This window comes from Spermophilus citellus (assembly GCF_964194105.1).
Source record: "Spermophilus citellus genome assembly, chromosome: 7".
NCBI lineage: Eukaryota > Metazoa > Chordata > Mammalia > Rodentia > Sciuridae > Spermophilus > Spermophilus citellus.
In genome coordinates this window covers 65530470-65555030 of record NC_138188.1, presented here as the reverse complement: position 1 = coordinate 65555030, position 24561 = coordinate 65530470, and the positions used below count along the sequence as shown (strand labels likewise).

At 37.6% G+C, this 24561-nt stretch overlaps 2 protein-coding genes across 5 annotated transcripts in view; both read right to left on the bottom strand.

The window, feature by feature from the left end:
- GPR160 (G protein-coupled receptor 160) overlaps window positions 1-24561 on the bottom strand; it is a 90689-nt gene that overhangs the window by 34784 nt on the left and 31344 nt on the right. For 3 of the 4 annotated variants that reach the window (XR_014022959.1, XR_014022960.1, XR_014022961.1), the window contains exon 4: window positions 6145-6242. Coding sequence is in view for 1 of the 4 variants with exons in the window: in XM_081301227.1 (XP_081157353.1) it covers window positions 1963-2979 (1017 nt within the window). In the remaining 3 variants the exon portion in view is untranslated. Of the gene's footprint in view, window positions 1-1630; window positions 3046-6144; window positions 6243-24561 lie in introns of those variants that run through there. The other variant, XM_081301227.1, reaches the window with a different exon arrangement.
- LOC308653772 (ubiquitin-like protein ATG12) lies at window positions 7236-9121 on the bottom strand. Its single transcript, XM_081302450.1, has one exon. It carries the CDS (start codon window positions 9115-9117, stop codon window positions 8695-8697), a length of 423 nt encoding a protein of 140 aa, XP_081158576.1. The 5' UTR covers window positions 9118-9121; the 3' UTR covers window positions 7236-8694.

The following is a 24561-nucleotide window of genomic DNA, read 5'->3' as shown; positions in this document are numbered from 1 at the left end:
AACTAGGAGGTGCTTAAACTGGAATAAAAGTCCTTGGCTGTTGGCAGCCAGAATGCCCACCGACAAAACTGGAGAAATTCCTAGTATTTTACCACATCATCTTGCCTGCCAATAAAGAGCTTTTTCTTAGACTAGCTCAGATTGGGTTTTGTATTACAGGTGGAGTATTCCTTATCTGAAATGCTTGGGACCATAAAGCTTTTCAGGTTTTGGAATATTTGTATACACTTTATTGGCTGAGCATCTCTAATTCAAAATTCAAAACTTTTTTCAGTGTTAATGCTTAAGTTTCAGAATTCAGAGCATCCTGGAGTAGGGGTGTTCAACCTGTACTCAGAATTCAGTTCCTAAATTCCCAGCAGCATTTTCCATCTTGTCCTCCTAGGTGGCTAGTGGTAACTAAATAAATGTGTGCTCAAGGAAATGATTTTCTTTACTATGGCACCTCAAATCCGTAAGACACTGCAATTTCAACTGAAAAATAATTAGGAAATCACATTCTTTACATTTGACTCTAAAAAACAATGAGTGGGAGCATGAACTCTGGAGCTAGACCTCTAGGTTTGAATCTCAGCTCCCCTAATCATTAGCTGTGTGATCTTAAATGGGTTTCTTAATTCTGATGTCTTAATTTCCTTATCTGTAAAAACAGATAACAATAATACCAATCAGAGAGTTGTTTTAAGAATTATATCAGTTGCTGCATTTAAAATACTTAAAACAGTTCTTGGCACACAACACTTCCTAAATCTTTGCTGTTATTAGTGCTCCACAGCACTTGTTTTAGGACATTTTCAAAAAACGGAAAGTAATGCATTTGTAGATCATGAACTCAATGGGTTACAATTAGCATTTGTAAAAAAAAATGACACTAATTATGTATAAAGTAGGGATAAATATTTTTATGACACATAAACTTCAGTATGTATATAAATGAATATCACTCCTGATGTAAAAAAATATATATCTTACTATAAATGTGAAAAAAATCCCAATTTTAAAAAATGGTTTAGATTCATGCAACATATATTAGTATATGTAAATGGTGATTAAAGTAGCTACATAGCTTAATTCATAAAGTGAATTGAGATTATTCTGCTACTCACATTGCTTTACTCCAATGGTTCTTAACTGGGAGCAGTTGAGCCCACCCACCAACGGAGGTTTAGCCTTGTAGAGACATTTTTCATGGTCATTACTGTGGAAGAAGAGCTACTGGCATCTGGTGGGCAGAGGACAGGGATGCAGCTAAACATCCTACAATGCACAGGGCAGTTCCCCACAATAGTTATCAAGCCCCAAACCTCAATATTACCAAGAATGAGAAACCCTACTTTACAGTGTGATATGTTGCTAATATGATTATGATTTGACATAACTGAAAATGAATCTAGTATTTCATGAAAGAGACCTAGTCACTACTTCCAATTCCCAGAGTAAACAGCTGGAATTCTTTTCCAATTCTTCCAATAATATCTGCATTAAGAACCAATATATTTTTAAAATTAACTAAATTAAAATGAGCCAATCTCCATTAAATTTTATACCAAATCATTTAAATAAAATAGTCTTAACTTTTTTTCTCTAAATTTGATAAAATGTTTATTAAAGTTGGTAATGAAATCTCAGATTTACATAACATTTGCATCCACTTTTGGGGGGCAATACAAACATCAATGTGGCCAAACGTTATTATTTAACTTTTGTATTAATAAGCAAATTAATATTTATAGTGTTCCTGAACAGACTTTAAAAACTTCTTGGCATCTATTTTGTTTTTAAAAGAAAATACTACTTAATAAATATAGCCCTAAAAGATATGCCAAAAAACCTATAAAAAGTTAAGGGGAAAAGAGCTTCTGTTCTTTTTTTTTTTTTTTTCGGTATGTCCTCCGTTGCCATTCTTACTAGTACAATTCTGATTCTTGTTGTAGCTGTTTTAATTAGTTTTAACATGAAACATTAACAAATTATTATTGATATAGGCTTTTCAATTTGCTCAAGATTATTAATTGTAAGTGGAATGAAGCAGCATTTCCAGTTGACGAACGGATCCTTAGGTAGTGTGATCTCTTTTAAGTAAAGCTTGTGACAATTAAACCAATAAATTGCAGCAATGAGAAAACTGTTGACAAAGTACAACCAGGGAATGTTCATCTCAATATATGCTGGAATTTGTACTTTAAATAAAATGATGACAACCTGAAGTAGTACAAATGGCAACCAGGTACCAAGAAAACAGACAATAAGCTTGGACAAGAGTATTTTTTTAGAGTTCACAGTATAACCAGAGTGGGATGAAAAGGGAAAATATAGTATAGTTTCATTCTTATAGGATGTTATCCTAATAGCTTGGATCAAGGTAATAACTTCTGACCAAGAAGTTATAAGAGCCACAAGTAAAATCAGCATCATGGAAAATGATAGCCAGTAACTCTGAATGCTGACATAAAAAGGACACTGGTAAGAATAAACATTCTGTGCCTTCAGGCTTTGGTAAATAGCTGGATCTCCCAAAACATAAACAAGGACTGAAATCCAAATTAAAATGACGATGAAGAAATAAAATAACTTTTGACACTTAGATGAAAGCTTGTTGGTTTTAAAGAAATTCAAGCAATAATCTATACAAGCTATCAGGAAAACCGGGTAATGCAAAAAGCCATAAGTAAAGGAAATAATTTGAGTAAATAGGCAGATGTGATATTTAGTAAACCTAATGCCTAAAAGAATAAAATCTGTGAAATAGGATATAATGGAAATGTTCACCAAAAGTAAAAGATCGACGAGTGCTAGTGAAATGCAAAAATATTCCATAAAATTTTGATAGGTGTTTTTTCTTCTCATTCCTAGTGTGAGGATATTCAACAATATTTTCCCAAGTATGATCAAATACAACAGACTATTAACATCTAGAGGATGGTCTGGTTGGTGTAACTGGTACTGAAAAGAACAGTTCTCTGGAGAAAGAGCTGTCATAGTTTTAGTTTAATTTCAAGAAGACCTGTTGAAATGCATGATAAAGCACTGCTGCACTTTCCATCCCTGTAAAAAAAAAAAAAAGCGAAAAGAACACTTTGATGTTATCTTAATGCTGTATCTGTTTTAAAACCTTACAAAGCAAGCACCTCTTTCCTTGAGGGGAAAAAAAAAACTAAATCATTTTCCAAAATAAGTAAATATATAAATAGGAATTCTATTTCTCATATATTACTTACAGGATATAGAACGTGATCAAGAAAAGTTAACGTGAATACACTGGTCATTTTTTGAGAGCCAGACATTCCAGAACTCTGATATGTAAACTAAAATTTGTATATAAATGACTAACTTCTATATTAAGTTTTAAAAACTTGTGAAGGAGATGGAGAAATACTTTTATTTACTGAAGCCAAAATACATGCTTAAAATAGCAGCCTGGTGGTAATACTCAGAACAATCAATGATAGTTCTCATACAGTCCCACTGACTCTAAACAACATTACCACCACCCCTTTTTATCTTCCTGGCAGTGAAAGTAAGAGTCAATACATATGCATCCTTAAGCATAGCAGTTTTCACCTATTTTTAGCTGCAGGATCATCATCTAGATGAATTTTTTCTTTGAAGCTCAAACGTTTAAAAACAGATGGTTCAGCTAAAATTAATGAGAACATATGAAAAGGAAACAAGGATATTTTCTGGAAATGATCTTTCAGGTATGGCCCCTGAAGAAAATAAAGGGAAAAGAATAAGATTTAACACAAATAGATACCTGAGGACCTTAAGAAGTGGTAGGAAATGCAAAGAAGTAGGAGTTGAGGGTTGGGTCATTCTGCATTTGAAAGCAAGAAAGAAAAGTGATGAAGTCAGAGAGGAAGAAATTAGGAAAGAATGGAAGAAAGGAGATTAAAAAAAAAAAAAAGGTCGACTCAAAGGTATTTCTGCAATACTGTTTAATCACTGTGTAAAGACCAAATTCCCACCCCAAGAAACCAAACCAAACCTAAACAATAAGAACAACAAATATCACCCTCTGGAGACTGGTTGAAACTAATATTATGATATACTATTATGTACCTAATAAGAACATTTCTCGGGCTGAGGTAGAGCACTTGCCTAGCACGTTCGAGGCCCTGGGTTCGATCCGCAGCACCACATAAAATAAACAACAACAACAAAAAGTATTGTGTACAACTATTTAAAAAAATTTTTTTTTTAAAAAAAAGAACATTTTTCTGCTCCTTTCGTGGCTGAGGCAGGAGAATGGCAAGTTCAAGGCCAGCCCAGGCAATTTAGCAAGACCCTGTCTCAAAAAAAAAAAAAAAAAAAAAGGCTGGGGATGTAGCTCACTGGTGGAGCATACCTGGGTTCAATTCCTAATACTGCAAAGAATAAAACAACAAACTCCCACAAAAAATTTTTTTCTCAATATAGGAGGAAGATTTAGTTTTCTACTGAAAACTATCCTTTCTACACTTGTTCAATCTTAAGCCTTGTGAATTTTTTAATTGTTAAAAACATGTCTTCATAAAATTTTATAATGTTAAGTGCAGGTTATATAATTATGCAGCAATACATAATCTAATTCTTATAATAAATATACATGCATAAAAATGATTAAAACAGTACACATCAAGTTATTAATATGGTAGAACTGTACTTGTACATTTTCTGTATTTCCTAAATTTTACACGATAAAATAAGGGAATAGTGTGTTTGAAAAGCAAAAGAACTGAATTTGACTAAAAGCAAACCACTGATGATTAAAAAAATCCAAAGGAGTAGTGAAAAGCTTGAGGGTAAAGAAATCAGAGCGAAAGAAGGCTGTCAGGTTTGTGGACAGATTGAATTCTTACAGGGCCATAAATCTATTGTCATAAACTTACCGTTTATTATACACAAATGATCCATCTGCGTGCACGTGCACAACACACACACACACACACACACACACACACACACACACACACACATATGTAAAGATAGTTATAAAAATGCAAAAGAACCAGTCAAGCTAGTACTTTCCTATACTTATTTTTTCCCCTATAGTCACACATACTACAGTGTTTAACTTGACTTGGTCTAAAGAAGTTCCATGCCAGATTTGGAAGTACAAGGACACAAACAGCTACCCACTTGACAACTTGGCAAATGCCATTGGCCTCATAAGTGGTGTTCCTTGAATAAGAAGCCTAGGTGGAATGATCAACCAGGTAAAGTCTGGGGACCAAAGGAAAAAACAAGCTTCATTTTAAACCAGCTAATGTTGGTTTAAAATGGACTGAGGAAGGGAAATACTATAGGTTCATATTTATAAAGACCATTATTTAAAAGAAGTAAAAAGAATGATCTATATTATGTGATTTTTATAGCCTCTATTCCAAAATAAAACAAGTAAAGCTAAATAGGCACCATCTAAGGGCTGGTTCCCGAGTTTTCATTTCATCATTGAGTCAGGTGGAGTCCACTGGAAGTCCACAAAAGCTGGCTAATACCTACAAAAACCCAATGTGTCCTAGGGGCTCAGAAAGGTCTGCAGAGGAGGAGGATCAACAATGCTCACCAAGAGCCTCTGCGGAAAAGGACCAGATGAAAGAAAAGCCTAAAATAGAGTTTGTAAGGGAATCATAAAATTAGAAGAAAAATAAGGTTCAGAGAAAATTTACAACTGGAAGCAATGAAAATAATCAGAAGGAAGTAAACTGGAAAATGAAATTTGGGTCATTTTACAATGGTTCCTTAGTATCAGGATCACAGAAACCAATCAAAATGTTCTTGAATGAGACCAGGTTTATATCTGTACTCCAGTTCTCTAATAACCACTAAAAGTATTCAAAGTTACAATATTTTGTTCTGTAAACTGACTCCCAGAAAAAAAGACAAATCCTTTAATAAGCTACCCATCCTTAATTTTCTCATGAAAAGTATTCATAGTAACTACAGTGATACAGAAATCTATAAAATATGGCTTTTTTCCAACATGGTTTTTAAGTATATTTGAATCAACTCATATGACACCTAAAAAGTTACTGTGGAAATCCTTTACAAGGCATCTTATCTCTTCTACAGGCTTGCTGAGTGCTCTGGCTCCCTTTGGAAGGATTAGACTCTGGGAAACAAACCATTCACTGACCCAATTCATTTTTAACACACCATACTTACTCTCCAAGGGGTCCTCTTGACTAATGGTCCTCCTATTTTATGTTAATGCTGGTCCCTTGAATTCATTGTGCTATACCAAAAGGTTATGTGAGTCAGCCCTGTGTGAAGACAGAAAACAAAACAACCATTAACAGCCATTTGGCAGGGGGATGGGGAAGGGCAGGTACTGGGGATTGAACCCAGGGGTACTTTACCACTGAGCTTCATTCCCAGCCCTATTCTTTATTTTTTGAGACAAGGTCTCAGTAAATTGATTAGGACCTTGGTAAACTGCTGAGGCTGGCCTCAAACTCACAATTCTTCTGCTTTAGTCTCCCAAATTTCTGGGATTAGACAACAGCCATCTTAATGAATGAAGTCCATCTAGTGTGACTGGCTCCAGACCCCTGCTGAGAAAAACTTTCACTTTCTGGGGGATTATGGTCCATAACTGCTTATGTTCTTAGTTTCTTTCCAGCAAAAAGGAGGGAAGAGAACATTTAATTGAAAGTTCACAAAACACGATGGGAAATGTACACACAAAACATGGCATCCGTATAAAGAAATCTTGCTTTACATGTCAGATCTCACCCACAGGCTCCAGTTAAGCCATCAGTTCTATTTCACTTCAAAATCCTTTGACACTTGCTGCATGCTAACATAAAAAAGCTTTTTAAATGAAAATTTACTATATTTTCCCCAACAAGAAAAATATAGTGAGCAAAGTGGCAAAATTTTACACTTCACATATTGCTTTAGTATCTGGCTTACTGGCAGACAGTGGGATTCTCATTTACACTTCATCAGTTGAGATCACATATATTGGGTAGCTTCTGGAAAGTTCTGTGTACATTCATGAGGGCTGCAGAGTAGAAAAAGGTCAATGACTTCAAGTATTAGTGTAATCAAAAACATGCTACATAATCTCATTTTTATCTAAGAAAAGTTTAACAAAGCCATGTGCATTAAACAGGACTGGACTGCTACTGTGTAGAAAATGGAGCTAGCACTGTCACTGTATTTGTGAGCCTGATAAGTAGAAAGAGCCTGTGGGAGAAATAATATAGTGAGCCTTTTAGTCCTTAGAATTTCTTTTTTTTTTTTTTCTTTTTTATATCTAACCCAATTGACTTGAAAATTTATTTCCATCTTTCAACATATATACACATTTCTCATAATTTTGTACAATTTAACCTGTCAATAATTTTCCACTGCTATTAGCCATATTCATTTATTATAAAGGGTCATTGGTATAAGGGAAATCAAGAATTCACATTCTTAGGCAGAAAATGAGAACTGAATAGCAATTTCTTCACTGTAAAGTGAATTGTTATTTAGCATATCCTCATGCTAATATGTGGCTGAACCCTAGCCATAAAGTGCACTCTGGGATTTAAAGGATGTAAGTGTAGCTCAAGTACTTTCATAAAAATCACATCCTTCCTACCATATTATCTTTGAAAACAAACACTTGAAATTATAGTATATGTCACAAAACCTGTTTGAACATTCTATTCCATTTATGGAATGGCTTTAAATATTATGCATGATAAATAAAGTACAAAAGAAAAAAAAGTTAAATCTCACTTCAAGCAATGAGCAGTCTAACCACACCAGTAAAAATGGTACTCTTTTAGTCAAGGCATGACATACACATAAAATTTGAGGCTATTTTACAATTATTCTTTGAATACTTTCAATCTGAATATAATATGAAGTACACAATGATTTTAGGTTTACTCAGCAAGTTCTTTGGACATTGTTTAAATAAGTGATAAAGCAGCACAACACTGGGACTCAATCTTAAATGATAGTACCAAAAAAAAAAAAAATCCTATAAAACTCATTTGTCTAGAATTTGTAAAATTGTTTGTTTCCCAGCATAATTAAATTGTGATTATTTTCTCAAAGTCTTCCAGTTTGTCAACATACTTGCTTTCTTGGCTACATATTGGCCAGAAATTAACAAGAAAAGTCTTATTTCCTTTCACCTGGCAAAGATGTAGAACCGGATTAACCAAACCCTTTTTATCAGCTGGACTGCCCTCTAATGGACTATGTAAGGTATTCAGCTAAGAGGTCAATGCGACTTGGTTTGACAAGGTAATTCAACAGAAAAAATATAAACCTCTTATACCCCTGACGTTTCCTTGAATGAGTTAAAAAGAAATAGAAAAACCTATTAGAAAATTAATTTTTACCATGAAAGAAATCAGCAGAGTGCTAGTTCTATAAGTAAACAATTTCAATCATTTTGAAATTGGTAATGAAAGTTCATGTAGTTTCAATCTTCTCAATCTTGGAGGCAGATCTGAAACAATGGTAGTAATAGGCAGGAGTAACAGGCATACTGTGATGTCCATCTTCTATGAAGACTTGTGTATTAACACAAATCATATTTTTGTTAGTCTATTCACTCTACAGAGGTTTTCTTATGTATAAATGAGTTACAGTAGACACATGCTGAGTAGTTGATATCTGTTAAAAGTCTCATCACAGCATAAGAACTTTATGGAGCCGTTTCCTCTGTGAAAACATCATCTTGAGTAGCAAGCTGTTTTTCTCTATGGCTCATCCCCAGGCCTGAGATTTGCAGTAATGTAGGACCAGTTTACCATCACTGCCAAAACACTCATAGAGGGTCCTGACTTCCTGGTCTGGGGAAGGAGCAAAGGACTGATTCACATAAATAAACAACTGTTCCGAGGCCACAAGTTTAAGGAACTTCTTGATGAAGTCAATGAGTCCTTGGATGGTTCGGGTTCGCTCTACAGCCCACTTCTTTGTTTTCATTATAGGGGTGTCTCCCACAGCCTTCAGTAGGATGTCAATTTTTTTCTTGGTGTCGCCTGAAGGCTCCTCTGTCCCCGGCGAGACTGCAGCAGAAGATGGGGGCTCTGGGGTGGCTGTTTCTGGGGAGACATCCGTAAGTCCTTCACCGGCAGCAGCAGCAGTTGAAGGGAGTTGCAACACAGACTCAGGCTCCTCCGCCATATTGCACGGTCCTTAGAATTTCTATGTATCTTTTAGTTAGTCCTTAGAACAATCATGAAAAGTCTGTTTCCCCCACCAGGAAGGAACAGACTGGGGTTAAGTATACACATTTTCCCCAACTGGTAAGTAGTGGAGCTGAAGTTCACCCTCAGTTCTGATTTAAAAGCTTGTGTTCTCCAGTAAGACACAATCAGGGACCAACTCATAACTGGAAATGTAAAAAGATCCCAATTTACATATGTGAATGAACTTTCTAAAAAAGTACCATCCAAGTTAAGATAATTATGTTAATTACTGATACCCATAGGAGACCATGACTATCAATTTGGATAATAATTTTATTCCTCTAAATATAAACTCTTCAAAATGTGGTTCTTGCTTGATGTTATGTATTCAAATTCAATGGAAAAAAATAACTCTGATAACTCAAGAAACAGATGTTTTGTATTTATCTGATTACATGGTAAACACCCAGTATAGAAAAATTAAGAAAATATAGGAAACAACCTTTAATAAAAGGTCATATAATTTACCTGGTACAAAACTGAAATTACACACACAAAAACGTATACAGTGAAATTACCTACCCTACTCAATACTCCAACTTCTCCATCCTTCCCATTGGCTATCTAACCCAGGTTCCTTTCATAGATAAAACCACTATAACTTGTACATCTTTCCAGAGATATTCTATAAGAACATTTTAAGAAGAAATTTGAAATTTCCATGTTGTTGTTAAGGCAATTATCAAGGGATTCTTGATTTGCCCTTTCCTGAGTCTTATTTACATAATGAAAATCTGATAAAAGAGCCATGGAGTTAGAACACAACCAAGCATTAGTTAATGATCTGCCAGACCACAGGAGTCATTTCCACCAAACCAATCATACTACGACTGTCCACAAGGAAGGTCAGTGAGGCTAGACAACAAGCAAGGGTCACCTCAGTGTATGGGATAGGTGATTTTCATTTTTCTCCTTTGATGTGGATTATAGTGCTGATCCCACAATGAGGTGACTCATGTGACCAAAGCATTTAACTACAGAAGAGATGCCCTTCAGTGTCCTCTCTTCCTACCATATGGACTAGACAGACCACACATTCTACAAGGTACAGCTCAGATGGGTCTTTGAGCAAAACTCACACGAGCAAGAAAAATATCTCTGTTGATTAAATCACAAGATTTTGTGATTATCTGTTATGGCCTATCGTAATACAATTCCTTACCATTCTCTTTGTCCTTTAAAATGTTTTTTTTTTCTTCTTTTTTTTTTTTTTGTTCTAGGGCCATATCACCCTGAACATACCCAATCTTGTCTGAAATGTATGTCTTTTAACCTATGTATTATTTACAGAATCAGAATTTAAAATTTATAAAATAAAAATAACTTTGAAAAACAGTAATATAAATGTAAGAAAGTTGATAAAAATATTCAATTTTAATAACTGCTTTCACATTTCCTTCAGATTTTCATGTTTGCCTATGAATACAATGACCTAAGTTTAAATCATAAGAAAGAGTGAATTAAATCTAAAGTAGACTGAAGGAAGGACACAAGAGCGAGCAGAATTCAATAAAATTAAAAAACAACAATGGAGCCAGGTGTGGTGGCTCATGCCTGTAATCCCAGCAGCTCAGGGGGCTGAGGCAGAAGGATAGTGAGTTCAGAGCCAGCCTCAGGAAAAGTGAGGCACTAAGCATCTCAGTGAGACCCTGCCTCTAAATAAAAAACAAAATAGGGCTGAGGATGTGGCTCAGTGGTTAAGCACCCCTGGGTTCAATCCCCCATACCAAAAAAAAAAAAAAACAATGGAAAAACAGAAAAAGAAAAAAAGCAATGAGACAAAACTGGTTTCTTAAGGGAAAAAAATAAAAGCGTTAAACTCCTAGCCAAACTACAAAAAGACATCACAAAGTAAATTAGTAAAGAGATTACCTCATCATGCACTCATGCACATACTCATGTGGATAAATTTAACTCCATAAAAAACACTTCTCTTTGAAAGCACAGCAAGGAACATAAAATGACAAGCTACACACTAAGAAAAATATTCACAATAAATATCTGATAATGACTTGGAGCCAGAATACAAAAGGGCTCTTATAACTCAATAATAAGACATATAGAACTTTACAAAAATAGGAAAAGATTTAAACGGACACACTGGAAAATGCAAATAAAAATAATAATGAGATCTGTGCATATCCATTAGAATGAAATAAAAAGACTGGCAATATACGTGTTGACAAGGAAGAGGAATGACTACACCTGGACCCTCAGCTAGGAGTGGGGAGGTGGAGATATATATATATATACACACACACATATGGGGATGGTACTGAGATGGAACTCAGGACTCTTTACTATTGAGCAACATCCCAGTTCTTTTTATTTTTTGAGACAGATCTCGTTAAGTTTCCCAGGCTGGCCTTGAATTTTCGATCGTACTACCTCAGTCTTCCAAACTGCTGGATTATAAGCATGCACCACAGCACCCAGTCAAAACAGAAGATAATCTTTACAATCCTGATTAGGTTTATTAACTTCCTAGGATTGCCATAACTGATTACAACTCGGAGTAAATTTAAACTAGATGGCTTGAAACAACATAAATCTGTTCCCTCAGTTCTGGCAGCCAGAAGTCTAAAATCAAGAGGTCAGCAGAGCCATCCTTCCTTTGAAGTCTCTAGAGGAGAATTTTTCCTTGTCTCTTCCAGATTCTGGTGGCTCCTGGCATTCCTTGGCTTATGGCAAGGTAAAGCCAGTCTCTACCTCCATCTTTACATGGCCTTCTGCCTGTGACATGTCTTCCTACTGTGGTTTGGGTAGGTTTCCCAAAGATTCATGTGCTGCAGGCTTGGTCTCCAGTTTGTTGGTACTGAGGTGGCAGGACCTTTAATTAGACAGTAATTAGGCTGCTGGGGACACTGCCCTCAGAAGGGATTGCTAAAGTTCTCAAGGGAACCTGGTGAGGTCTCCTGCCAGAGGGTAGTTATAAAAAGTGCAAGCTTAGCTCCTCAATTTCTCGTTTCCTTCCTGTCTTACCATGTGACCTCTTCTGTACATATTTTCACCATTGGGATGCCATCCATCTAAGCCCTCACCAGAGGCTAAACAGATGGGTACCACCCAATCTTGCACTTTCAGCCTCCAAAACAGTGAGCTAAATAAACCACCTTTCTTTATAAAGTTCCCAACCTGTTTCTCTTTTTTTTTTTTTTTTTTTTTTTTTTTTTTTTTTTTTTTTTTTTTAAAGAGAGAGTGAGAGAGGAGAGAGAGAGAGAGAGAGAGAGAGAGAGAGAATTTTTTTTTAATATTTATTTATTTTTTAGTTCTCGGCGGACACAACATCTTTGTTTGTATGTGGTGCTGAGGATCGAACCCGGGCCGCACGCATGCCAGGCGAGCGCGCTACCGCTTGAGCCACATCCCCAGCCCCCCAACCTGTTTCTCTTAAAAAAAAAATTAGTTGTAGATGGACACAATACATATATTTTATTTATTTTTATGCAGTGCTGAGGGTCAAACCCAATGCCTCACACATGCTAGCCAAGCACTCTACCACTGAGCTACAGCCTCAACCCCCAAACTGTTTCTTTAATGGAAAAAAAGTTCCAACATGGAATTCTATCCCAAGCCAAATGTATAGATACAAAATAAAACCACATATTCAAACTGCTTTCCTCACACAAACTTCTTAGGAAGTCAATGAAGCATACGCCTTCAAAATGAGAGAATAAACTAAAAAAGAGAAAGAACTGAGATCCATGAAATGAGATGCACCAGAAGAAAGGAAGAAGGATTCCTAGGTGAAGATTAACTATGCACCAGATCTAAGTGACACTCTAAATTGGAGTTGTGAATATGACTGAAGAAATTTCTACAAGATAGAAATCCCAGAGGATCCAACATGGCCGCCGGCGAGGAAGCAGCGATTCCAATGTCTCCACATTAACGGGATCAGAAAGACCCTTTGGAACAGTGGCAGTCTACCTACTGAGGAACTTCTAGCAAAATTCCGTGAAGAGGGGACCTGACGGGAATTGGTAGATTTATTAGAAGTGTCAGTTTGTGGCCGCAGGGACTCGGGGCCCGGGAACTGCGGTACTTGCCGGGGAGGGGCTGTCGCCTCCCCGGCCCCGGGCGCCGCTGGAGCCGCCAGCCGGAGAGACACGGAGCGGGCTGCGGCGCGGCCAGAAGCCGGGAACGCCGGGGGCGGAGAGAGCGGCCGGGGCGGCGCTGGCTGTGGAGGCGGCGGCGGAGCGAGGCGCGGGAGCCCGAGGCTGAGACACACCGCAGGGAGCGGAGCGAGCGCCCCGCCATCATCCCGAAATAGCGAGAAGAGGAAGATGGATGCGGGAAGTGAGTAAGCCGCTCCGTGCCCCGCGCCGCCGCATCTGAAAAGATGAGACAAACAGCTGTGACTCAGCATTAATCCATCTGGCTGAAACAACTGATCAGCCCTTCTCATCATACGGAGGTAAATGCCTACCGAGCCTTCATAAGTAGTGGCCACAGGTTCCAAACGGGGCTTGAGAGAGACAGTAAGGACCCACCCGTTGCATTGGTCGCCCGGCAAAGAGAAACGAACTGTCGCCACTTGCAAGAGACACCACTATGGCAGAGAACTGACGTCACCAGACTGCGGCGGAGGAGATAACTTCATTGAAACCTGCTGCTACAGGTGTGTAACCCCCTAGCTTTCCCTCTCCACACATCGGGGAAACCTTAAGGGCCCCTCCCAGTTCTCCCGTGAGTGCTACAGCCAGCCCGAGGGAATCAGAGGTGGTGCGGGACCCACGGCGCGGGACTACCGCTCCCACCAGGGCTGACTGCTGAGGTCTCTTGCACCAGCTACGGAGGAGTGGCTACCGGAGTGCAAGTAAAATTCGCTGAGGATTCTCAGCACCAAGCTCTACAAATTTAGGGTCTGAGGGAATGGCAAACTGGAAGAGTGAGCCCAGTCGTTCATGAAAACAGGGCTCCCGGGAGCAGCAGACCTGGCGTGTAGCCAGTATTGTGGTGAGAGGGGCCTGGCTAGAGGAAAAGTAGGAAGTAACTAGACACAAGAGGAGGCCCTAGGCACTCAGGATTGGAGACTCGCCCAGTCTGGGAGGAGCTTCTGCACAGTGATTGGTTCGCGCGTATTGACAGGAGAAACTTGACCTGGTGGGCACAGCGCCACCTACTGGAAGAGAAGTTAATCAAACTCTAAGATGGCATTTATTAGTTTTTTTTTTTTTTTGATTTGGGTTTTTCTTTCATCTTCATTTTTCTATCTCGTTTTTTTTCTTTTCTTTCTTTTTCTTTTTTCTCTTCTAATTTTAATTTTAATTTTTTTTAATTATTATTATTATTTTTTTAAATTTTTTTCTTTTCTTTTTTTTTTTTAGTTCCTATTTCTTTTTTCTTTTGTCTTTTCATTTTCCTTATCCCCCCTTCCTTGAATTCTACCTGCCTACTCTCATTCTCTTTAGTGACTTCTTCCCTTCCCTTCTAATACCTTTCCTCCCAAGCATCAAATAAATTTATAGGAGTAAACAGTAACTCAGCAGTCAAACAGAACAAGAAGCAACATGAGCAGCTTCAAGAAGCAAGGAAGAAAAGGAGTACAAACAATGCAGGACAGCCTAAATATTCAGGAGGACCTAGAGTCATCAGAAAAATGGTCATATAAAGACCTCAAGGAACACCTTAGACAGATGGAATGGAACCTTAAAGAGGATACAAGACAGCAAATTCAAGCAGCGAAAGAACACATTGAGAATGAATTACATAAACAGCTAAAAGAAGAAGTTAAGCATCTGTATCAGGAGATAGAGATTATAAAAAATAATCAAACAATAATTCTAGAAATGAAGGAAACGATAAACCAAATTAAAAACTCAATTGAGAGTATCACTAACAGAGTGGAGCAAGTAGAAGCCAGAACGTCAGATAATGAAGACAAAATATACCATCTTGAAAAGAGTCTAGCCAACTCAGAAAGGCTGGTAAAAAATCACGAGAAAAACATCCAAGAGTTATGGGATAACATAAAAAAACCAAACTTACGAGTCATCGGGATAGAAGAAGGTACAGAGATTCAAACCAAGGGAATGAGAAATCTGCTGAATGAAATAATTACAGAAAACTTTCCAGAGATAAAAAAGGAAACAGATATACAAATTGAAGATGCATACAGGACACCGAGCATACAAAATCACAGTAGACCAACGCCAAGACACATTGTTATGAAGATATCCAATATACAGAGCAAAGAGAAAATATTAAAAGCTACAAGAGAAAGGAGACAGATTACATTCAGAGGTAAACCAATAAGGTTAACAACGGATTTTTCATCACAGACACTGAAAGCAAGAAGGTCATGGAACAATGTATTTCAAACACTGAAAGACAATGGATGCCAACCAAGAATTCTGTATCCAGCAAAATTAAGCTTCAGGTATGACAATGAAATAAAGATCTTTCATGATAAACAAAAGTTAAAAGAATTTGCAGCCAGAAAACCAGCATTGCAAAGCATTTTGAGCAAAACACTACACAAGGAAGAAATGAAAAACAATAACCAAAACCATCAGTGGGAAGTGCCTCAGTAAAGACAGAGGGCGAGGGGAAAGATAATCACGGAGAAACAAACTAAATTTTTTTTTTAAAAAAAAGGATAAACAATCAAACATGGATGGAAGTTCAAACCATATATCAATAGTAACTCTGAATGTTAATGGCTTAAACTCTCCAATAAAGCGACATAGGCTGGTATCATGGATTAAAAAAAACAAATCCAACAATATGCTGCCTCCAGGAGACACATCTGATTGGAAAAGACATACACAGGCTGAAGGTGAAAGGATGGGAAAAAATATACCATGCACACGGTCCTCGTAAGCAAGCAGGGGTGGCCATCCTCATATCGAATAAAATCGACTTCAAGACTAAGTTAATCAAAAGGGATAAAGAAGGTCATTATATACTGTTAAAAGGAAACATTCACCAACAAGACATAACAATTATCAATATTTATGCACCAAATAATGGTGCTGCGACATTCATAAAACAAATTCTCCTCAAGTTCAAGAATCAAATACACCACAACACAATAATTATGGGTGACTTCAACACACCTCTCTCACCATTGGACAGATCCTCCAAACAAAAGTTGAATAAAGAAAATATAGAACTCAATATCACAATCAATAACCTAGACTTAACTGACATATATAGAATATATCAACCATCATCAAATGGATATACTTTTTTCTCAGCAGCGCATGGATCCTTCTCAAAAATAGACCATATATTATGCCATAGGGCAACCCTCAGTAAATATAAAGGGGTGGAGATAATACCATGCATTTTATCTGATCATAATGGAATGAAACTGGAAATCAATGATAAAAGAAGGAAGGAAAAATCCTACATCACATGGAAAATGAACAATATGTTACTGAATGATCAATGGGTTACAGAAGACATAAAGGAAGAAATCAAAAAATTCTTAGAGACAAATGAAAATACAGACACAACATATCGGAATCTATGGGACACAATGAAAGCAGTTTTAAGAGGAAAATTCATCGCCTGGTGGTCATTCCTCAAAAAAAGAAAAAACCAACAAATAAATGAGCTCACACTTCATCTCAAAGCCCTAGAAAAGGAAGAGCAAAACAACAGCAAATGTAGCAGAAGGCTAGAAATAATTAAAATCAGAGCGGAAATCAATGAAACTGAAACAAAAGAAACTATTGAAAAAATTAACAAAACTAAAAATTGGTTCTTCGAAAAAATAAATAAGATCGACAGACCTTTAGCCATGCTAACGAAGAGAAGAAGAGAGAGAACTCAAATTACTAACATACGGGATGAAAAAGGCAATATCACAACAGATGCTACAGAAATACAGAAGACAATTAGAAATTATTTTGAAAACCTATATTCCAACAAAATAGAAGATAGTGAAGACATCGATAAATTTCTTAAGGCATATGATTTGCCCAGACTGAGTCAGGAGGATACACACAATTTGAACAGACCAATATCAATGGATGAAACTGAAGAAGCCATCAAAAGACTACCAACCAAGAAAAGCCCAGGACCGGATGGGTATACAGTGGAGTTTTACAAAACCTTTAAAGAAGAATTAATACCAATACTTTTCAAGTTATTTCAGGAAATAGAAAAAGAGGGAGCTCTTCCAAATTCATTCTATGAGGCCAACATCACCCTGATTCCGAAACCAGACAAAGACACCTCAAAGAAAGAAAACTACAGACCAATATCTCTAATGAACCTAGATGCAAAAATCCTCAATAAAATTCTGACGAATCGAATACAAAAACACATCAAAAAAATTGTGCACCATGATCAAGTAGGATTCATCCCTGGGATGCAAGGATGGTTCAACATACGGAAATCAATAAATGTTATTCACCACATCAATAGACTTAAAGATAAGAACCATATGATCATCTCGATAGATGCAGAGAAAGCATTTGACAAAGTACAGCATCCCTTTCTGTTCAAAACATTAGAAAAACTAGGGATAACAGGAACTTACCTTGACACTGTAAAAGCTATCTATGCTAAGCCTCAGGCTAGCATCATTCTGAATGGACAAAAGCTGAAGGCATTCCCTCTAAAATCCGGAACAAGACAGGGATGCCCTCTATCTCCACTTCTATTCAATATAGTTCTTGAAACACTGGCCAGAGCAATTAGACAGACGAAAGAAATTAAAGGCATAAAAATTGGAAAAGAAGAACTTAAATTATCACTATTTGAAGATGACATGATTCTATACCTAGAAACCCAAAAGGGTCTACAAAGAAACTACTAGAACTAATAAATGAATTCAGCAAAGTGGCAGGATATAAAATCAACACGCATAAATCAAAGGCATTTCTGTATATCAGCGACAAAACTTCTGAAACGGAAATGAGGAAAAACACTCCATTCACAATATCCTCAAAAAAAATAAAATACATGTGAATCAACCTAACAAAAGAGGTGAAAGATTTATACAATGAAAACTACAGAACCCTAAAGAGAGAAGTAGATGAAGATCTTAGAAGATGGAAAAATATACCCTGTTCATGGATAGGCAGAACTAACATCATCAAAATGGCAATATTACCAAAAGTTCTCTATAGGTTTAATGCAATGCCAATCAAAATCCCAATGGCATTTCTTGTAGAAATTGATAAAGCAATCATGAAATTCATATGGAAAAATAAAAGACTCAGAATAGCAAAAGCAATTCTAAACAGGAAATGTGTATCAGGTGGTATAGCGATACCAGATTTCAAACTATATTACAGAGCAATAGTGACAAAAACAGCATGGTACTGGTACCAAAACAGGCGGGTGGACCAATGGTTTAGAATAGAGGATACAGAGACTAATCCACAAAGTTACAACTATCTTATATTTGATAAAGGGGCTAAAAGCATGCAATGGAGGAAGGATAGCATCTTCAACAAATGGTGTTGGGAAAACTGGAAATCCATATGCAACAAAATGAAACTGAATCCCTTTCTCTCGCCATGCACAAAAGTTAACTCAAAATGGATCAAGGAGCTTGATATCAAACCAGAGACTCTGCATCTGATAGAAGAAAAAGTTGGCTCTGATCTACATATTGTGGGGTCGGGCTCCAAATTCCTTAATAGGACACCCATAGCACAAGAGTTAATAACAAGAATCAACAAATGGGACTTACTTAAACTGAAAAGTTTTTTCTCAGCAAGAGAAACAATAAGAGAGGTAAATAGGGAGCCTACATCCTGGGAACAAATTTTTACTCCTCACACTTCAGATAGAGCCCTAATATCCAGAGTATACAAAGAACTCAAAAAATTAGACAATAAGATAACAAATAACCCAATCAACAAATGGGCCAAGGACCTGAACAGACACTTCTCAGAGGAGGATATACAATCAATCAACAAGTACATGAAAAAATGCTCACCATCTCTAGCAGTTAGAGAAATGCAAAGCAAAACCACCCTAAGATACCATTTCACTCCAGTAAGATTGGCAGCCACTATGAAGTCAAACAACAACAAGTGCTGGCGAGGATGTGGAGAAAAGGGTACACTTGTACATTGCTGGTGGGACTGCAAATTGGTGCGGCTCTACCACGCGGCCTGCGCAGTGGTTTCATTAATGAGGTTCTGGCATTCAGTTAGTTAGAAGAGATCAAAATAAAACACATAGACAGTACTTTATTTTAATGCTAGGTCCGAGACGGCTCGGTCTCCCTGTTTCCCTGCCTCCAGCCGCTCAGCAGGGCAGCGAGGATTACTCTGGGCTAGCAGGAGAGAGAGAGAGCGAACACGCCGGGGATCAGCCTTTTATTTGGGGGAAACAAGAGATTCAGGGGAGAATTCCATCCAATGAAGGTTGAGGGGGGGCTGTACTCCAAGGTCAGGGTCAGTGATTGGGTCTCCAGGGTCAGTGGTTACGCACACCCCCACACGGATGGGCTCTCTCATCAGGAAAGGGTCGGGATAACTCCGACACAGCCAGAGTGCCTCAGGCCCTTAACGGGAGTCACCCAATCACGTGTCAGAATGGCTCCCCACATATTCCCCCTTTTTATTCTTAACAATGAGGCGGCGGTTCACTCTCTGGAGTCCCCGGATTCTTGATTGGAGGACTCGCCATCCTATAGTTACAATACAAAAGAGAATTAACAGCAAAGAGAATAATCCAATAATGTACCAAGCGGAGTGTTTAAGAATATTTCCAGGGTTGAATCCATTTAACTCCTTCAATATTTGGTTAGCCAAAGAAGAAGGATCTGAAAAATCAGCTCTATTATTTTGAATGTCTTGGATATGGTGATGAAGTTCCAGAATATCCAAGCTATTATTACTATTTTGCCAAATACCTAATAAATGGTTTTTAACCTTCTCCCAATCCCAGAGAGAAGCATTGTAGAAATACAATTGGTTAGGTTGTACTTATTACAAGTAACAAAATATCTATCATCTATCCATCTAACTTTTACATTTCCAATAATTAAAACATAAGGAGATTGGACACAGGCTCTTAGGCCATAGCAAGATCCCTCTTTACAGTTCTTGCCGACAAATTTTGGTAAAGGTTTATCTGTAAAATGTAAATATTCTGAGGCAGCAATTAAACGCCAAATATCTCTTTGAATGCCTCCTTCACTATAAGTCAAAATATTACTAACAAATCCTGCAGGTGTCATAGCAGAATTTCTTCGTAATTGTCTCTTATCAATTTTTGGAGACCAGTCTAAAATATACCCACTAGCTTTAGACACCTTAAGTTGTACAGGAAAGGTATTTACACAATCCATCCATTTTGGAAAGGTGCCAATTTCAATTGTAGAACTATTTGGACAGTGGGGTACCGGTGGAGGTTTTGCAGAAATGACTGGCTTGTTATGGGAAAGTCCCATCTTAATTACTGATCTAGTATTAGGTTTTAAGTCTCCATAAATAGAATTATTTGTCAGTCTAGGTTTACCAATTGCTGTCTTTTCTTCAAATGATACTTTCAGACAGCCAGCATGTTTATCATGTGACCAACATAAAGGTAATTGGGCACTGTAGCCAGAATAATTAAATCTAGTCACATGATTGGGAGTAATATGAGTATCTGTAAATCCTCCCATCATGAATGAGTCATTAGTAAATACTGGAATAGATTCTCCAGTCCACACAGCTGGGTGTACCAGGGGTGGATCTGGGAAATATGTCCAATAAGTGTCTACTTGATTCCCTTTTACCTGACAGCCCAGTAGGGCAATTACTGTCGCTACCATCAAGACTGGTGTCCTGTTCTTTCCTAGGCGTCGAAGTATTTGGGAAGCCTGGGTTGTCAATTTCTTCACATCTTTCCATGAAATCAGCTTCTCGGCTGGTTCAATCTGGTCTTTCTTCATCTTTTTCCGATATCTCCTCCTTCTGGGTTGTGGCTCCTCCGTGTCTATCCTCAGTCGCTTGAGTCTGGGTTCTATCTCCTCCATGTCTGATAGCACGTTCAGGCACCCAGATAGGACGAAAAGCACCTTCTGGAAAAACACAAGCATGCCCTCGGCCCCATGATATTACCGGATCTGGGCCCTTCCATTGACCAGTCTGTAAATCTTTCCACAGAACTCTGCCTAATGGGCCTGTCACCGAGGGAGACATTTGCCTCTCAGCAGCAGTGTGACCTTCTGTGTCACAGTTTAAAAAATTTAAAACAAATAAGGCATGATTAAGGCTATTTTGGGGAGTCATTATCTTATTCCCCCTTTTTAATTTTTGTAATTGAAGTTTAATAGATAAATGAGCTCGTTCTACAATGGCTTGACCTTGGGGGTTATAAGGAATTTCTGTTTTATGATTAATTTGAAACTCTTGGCAAAATTGTTGAAAAGCAGAGCTTACATAAGCTGGAGCATTATCTGTTTTAATCTGTATAGGACACCCTAAAACAGAAAAAGCTGTTAAGCAATGAGAAATTACATGTTGAGTATTTTCCTTAGTACGTGCTGTGGCAAAAATAAATCTAGAATAAGTGTTCACTATGACATGCACATAACATTGCTTACCAAATTGAGGAATATGAGTTACATCCATTTGCCATATTTGATTTGGTTTTAAACCATGGGGATTTACCCCTGATGGCAGAGATGGAGTGTAAATAACACACTTAGGGCATTGGCTTACAATCTGACGAGCCTGTTCTCTGGTAATACTAAATTTTTTACGTAAGCTAGAAGCATTTTGATGATGCAAGGAATGGGAAGCTAGGGCACAGTCATATGAAGACATCTGTTGACAAAAAGCTACTAATTTATCAATATTATCATTACCTGCAACCAAAGGTCCAGGGAGGCTAGAATGTGCTCGGATATGTCCAATAAAATATGGGTACTTTCTCATTAGCACTGTCTTTTGTAAATTATGAAATAATTCAAATAACTCCTGTGATGAAGTAAACCCAATAACTGAGGTTTCAATATTTTTGGTAACTCTGACTGCATATAAGCTGTCAGAATAGATATTAATAGGCTCATTTGAAAAATAATCTAAGGCCAAAATCAGGGCTTGAAGTTCTGCCCTTTGAGCTGAAGTATAAGAAGTTTGTATTACCTCTGTATGAACACGGCTGAAGAAACCTGCCTTACCAGAGCTGGAACCATCTGTGAACACCGATAAAGCTCCCTCTATTGGATGGGAAAGTACAATCTTTGGAAAAATAAGTGATGTTAATGATGCAAATTGTACAATCTTATCACGAGGATAATGGCTATCTATCTGGCCAGGGAAATCTGCAAAAGCTATCTGTCATGAACTAGAAGTTTGAAAAAGCCAATTAATCTGTTGAACAGAAAATGGAATAATTATGATATCAGGCTCAGATCCAATTAATTGTAAAATCCTAGTTCTACCCTTAATCACTAATTGAGCTGTAGAATCATGAAAAAGAGTTAATGTTCTTTGAGGGGAATGAGATAAGTAGATCCATTCAATAACTCCTAATTTTTGCCATATGGCTCCTGTTGGGGTATGTTCAGTTGGAAATATTAATAAATACAGTATTTCTTTAGGATCTATTCTAGTAAGCTGTGCATTTTTAATTGCAATTTCCACTTTCCTTAAGGCTGCTTTGGCCTCCAAAGTTAGTTGACGTGGAGAGGTTGGAGAAGGATTTCCTTGTAATATCTGAAATAAAGGACTTAACTCAGAAGTAGTTAACTTTAAGGATGGTCTTAGCCAGTTAATATCTCCTAATAGTTTTTGAAAATCATTAAGGGTACGTAACTCCTTAACTCTTATCTGAAGATTTTGAGGACGGATTGTACTCCCTTGAATTATCTGACCTAGATATTGAAAAGGAGATACCTTTTGAATTTTTTGAGGAGCTACACTTAAACCCATAGTTGTAAGTGAGGTCTCTAACTGAGTAAAAATTTCTGAAAGTACTTCTGAATTAGCATGGGCCAATAATATATCATCCATAAAATGAATAATGTATGCATCAGGGAAGCTATTTCTAATGGGATCTATTGCCTGATCAACATATTTTTGACACAGGGTAGGGCTATTACGCATTCCCTGAGGGAGGACTTTCCAGCAGTATCTTTTAACAGGTTCCTTAAAATTAACTGCTGGGACAGTGAAAGCAAATTTTTCACAATCTTCAGGATGTAACCTTATAGAGAAAAAACAGTCTTTTAAATCTATTACCATCAAGCTATAATCTAAAGGAATGGCTGTGGGGGAGGGAAGTCCTGGCTGTAATGATCCCATAGGCCGAATTGCCTGGTTTATTGCCCTTAAATCCTGTAATAATCTCCAATTTCCTGACTTTTTCTTAATAACAAAAATAGGTGTATTCCAAGGGCTAAGTGTTGGTTCAATATGACCAGTTTGAAGTTGTTCCTCAACTAATCTATGAATTATTTTAAGCTTTTCCCCTGAGATGGGCCACTGAGAAATCCAAATAGGCTCTTCTGTGAGCCACGTAATTTTTTTAGCTGTTTTAAGGATCGGGGAAGTACTCAGTGCCCCTAATAAAAATTTTGTCCTGAAGTATTTACTAATCCTTGTCGTGGAGACTGGCTTGTAAACAGATATTCTTCCTGAAAGTTTTCCCTATCATCTCCAGGAAAATACCTTTGATTAATTTCTTTAACTGACCTTATAGAATTTGGGGTGACTAGTAGCAGTCCCATTTTGGCTAGTATATTTTTTCCCCATAGATTAGCTGGTAAAGACTCTAACACATAAGGCTTAAATATTCCACTGTTTCCATCAGAATCTTCCCAACGGAGATAGTTGGCACTTTGAGCAGGCTGTGAAATTTTTCCTATTCCTTCTAGATTAGCTGAGGCTGTATGTAGAGGCCATGTCCTGGGCCAAAATCGGCTGGACAATATTGAACTATCAGCCCCTGTGTCAATTATTCCTAGGAAATTTTTATTATTAATTCTAAGTTTTAATAAAGGGCGTTCTTGTCGCACTAACTGGGACCAATATACTCTGTCTGGCGGTTTAGAAACTGAATCTGCCGGCAGGTGCCTTTCTGAGACACAAGGCAATAATATTAATTGAGCAAAAATATCCTTTGGGGTGAGTCTTAGGGCATAATTGGATCTTACAGTAACATATAATTGTCCTTTAAATTCTGAATCTATCACACCAGGTATTACTTCAATAGCTCCCTTTAAATTATTACGCCCCAAAATTAAACCTACAGTATTTTTAGGAAGCGGCCCGAAAATCCCAGTAGGGATTTGTGTTGGTCCCGTTTCAGGATCTAATTCAACTGTCTCTGAAGGTCCTAAGAAAACTGTCTGTGATTCATGTCTCTGCTCCGGTAAAAATCGCGGACTGTCCTGGTCGGCGCCGCTAGTGACGTCACACTGTGCGATGTCTCCCCATATTGTTTTTGGGCCCGGGGAGGGGCCGAACGG

What these genes read in the sequence shown, in the direction of transcription:
- LOC308653772 (XM_081302450.1), bottom strand. Translation starts at nt 9,117, where the DNA reads ATGGCGGAGGAGCCTGAGTCTGTGTTGCAACTCCCTTCAACTGCTGCT.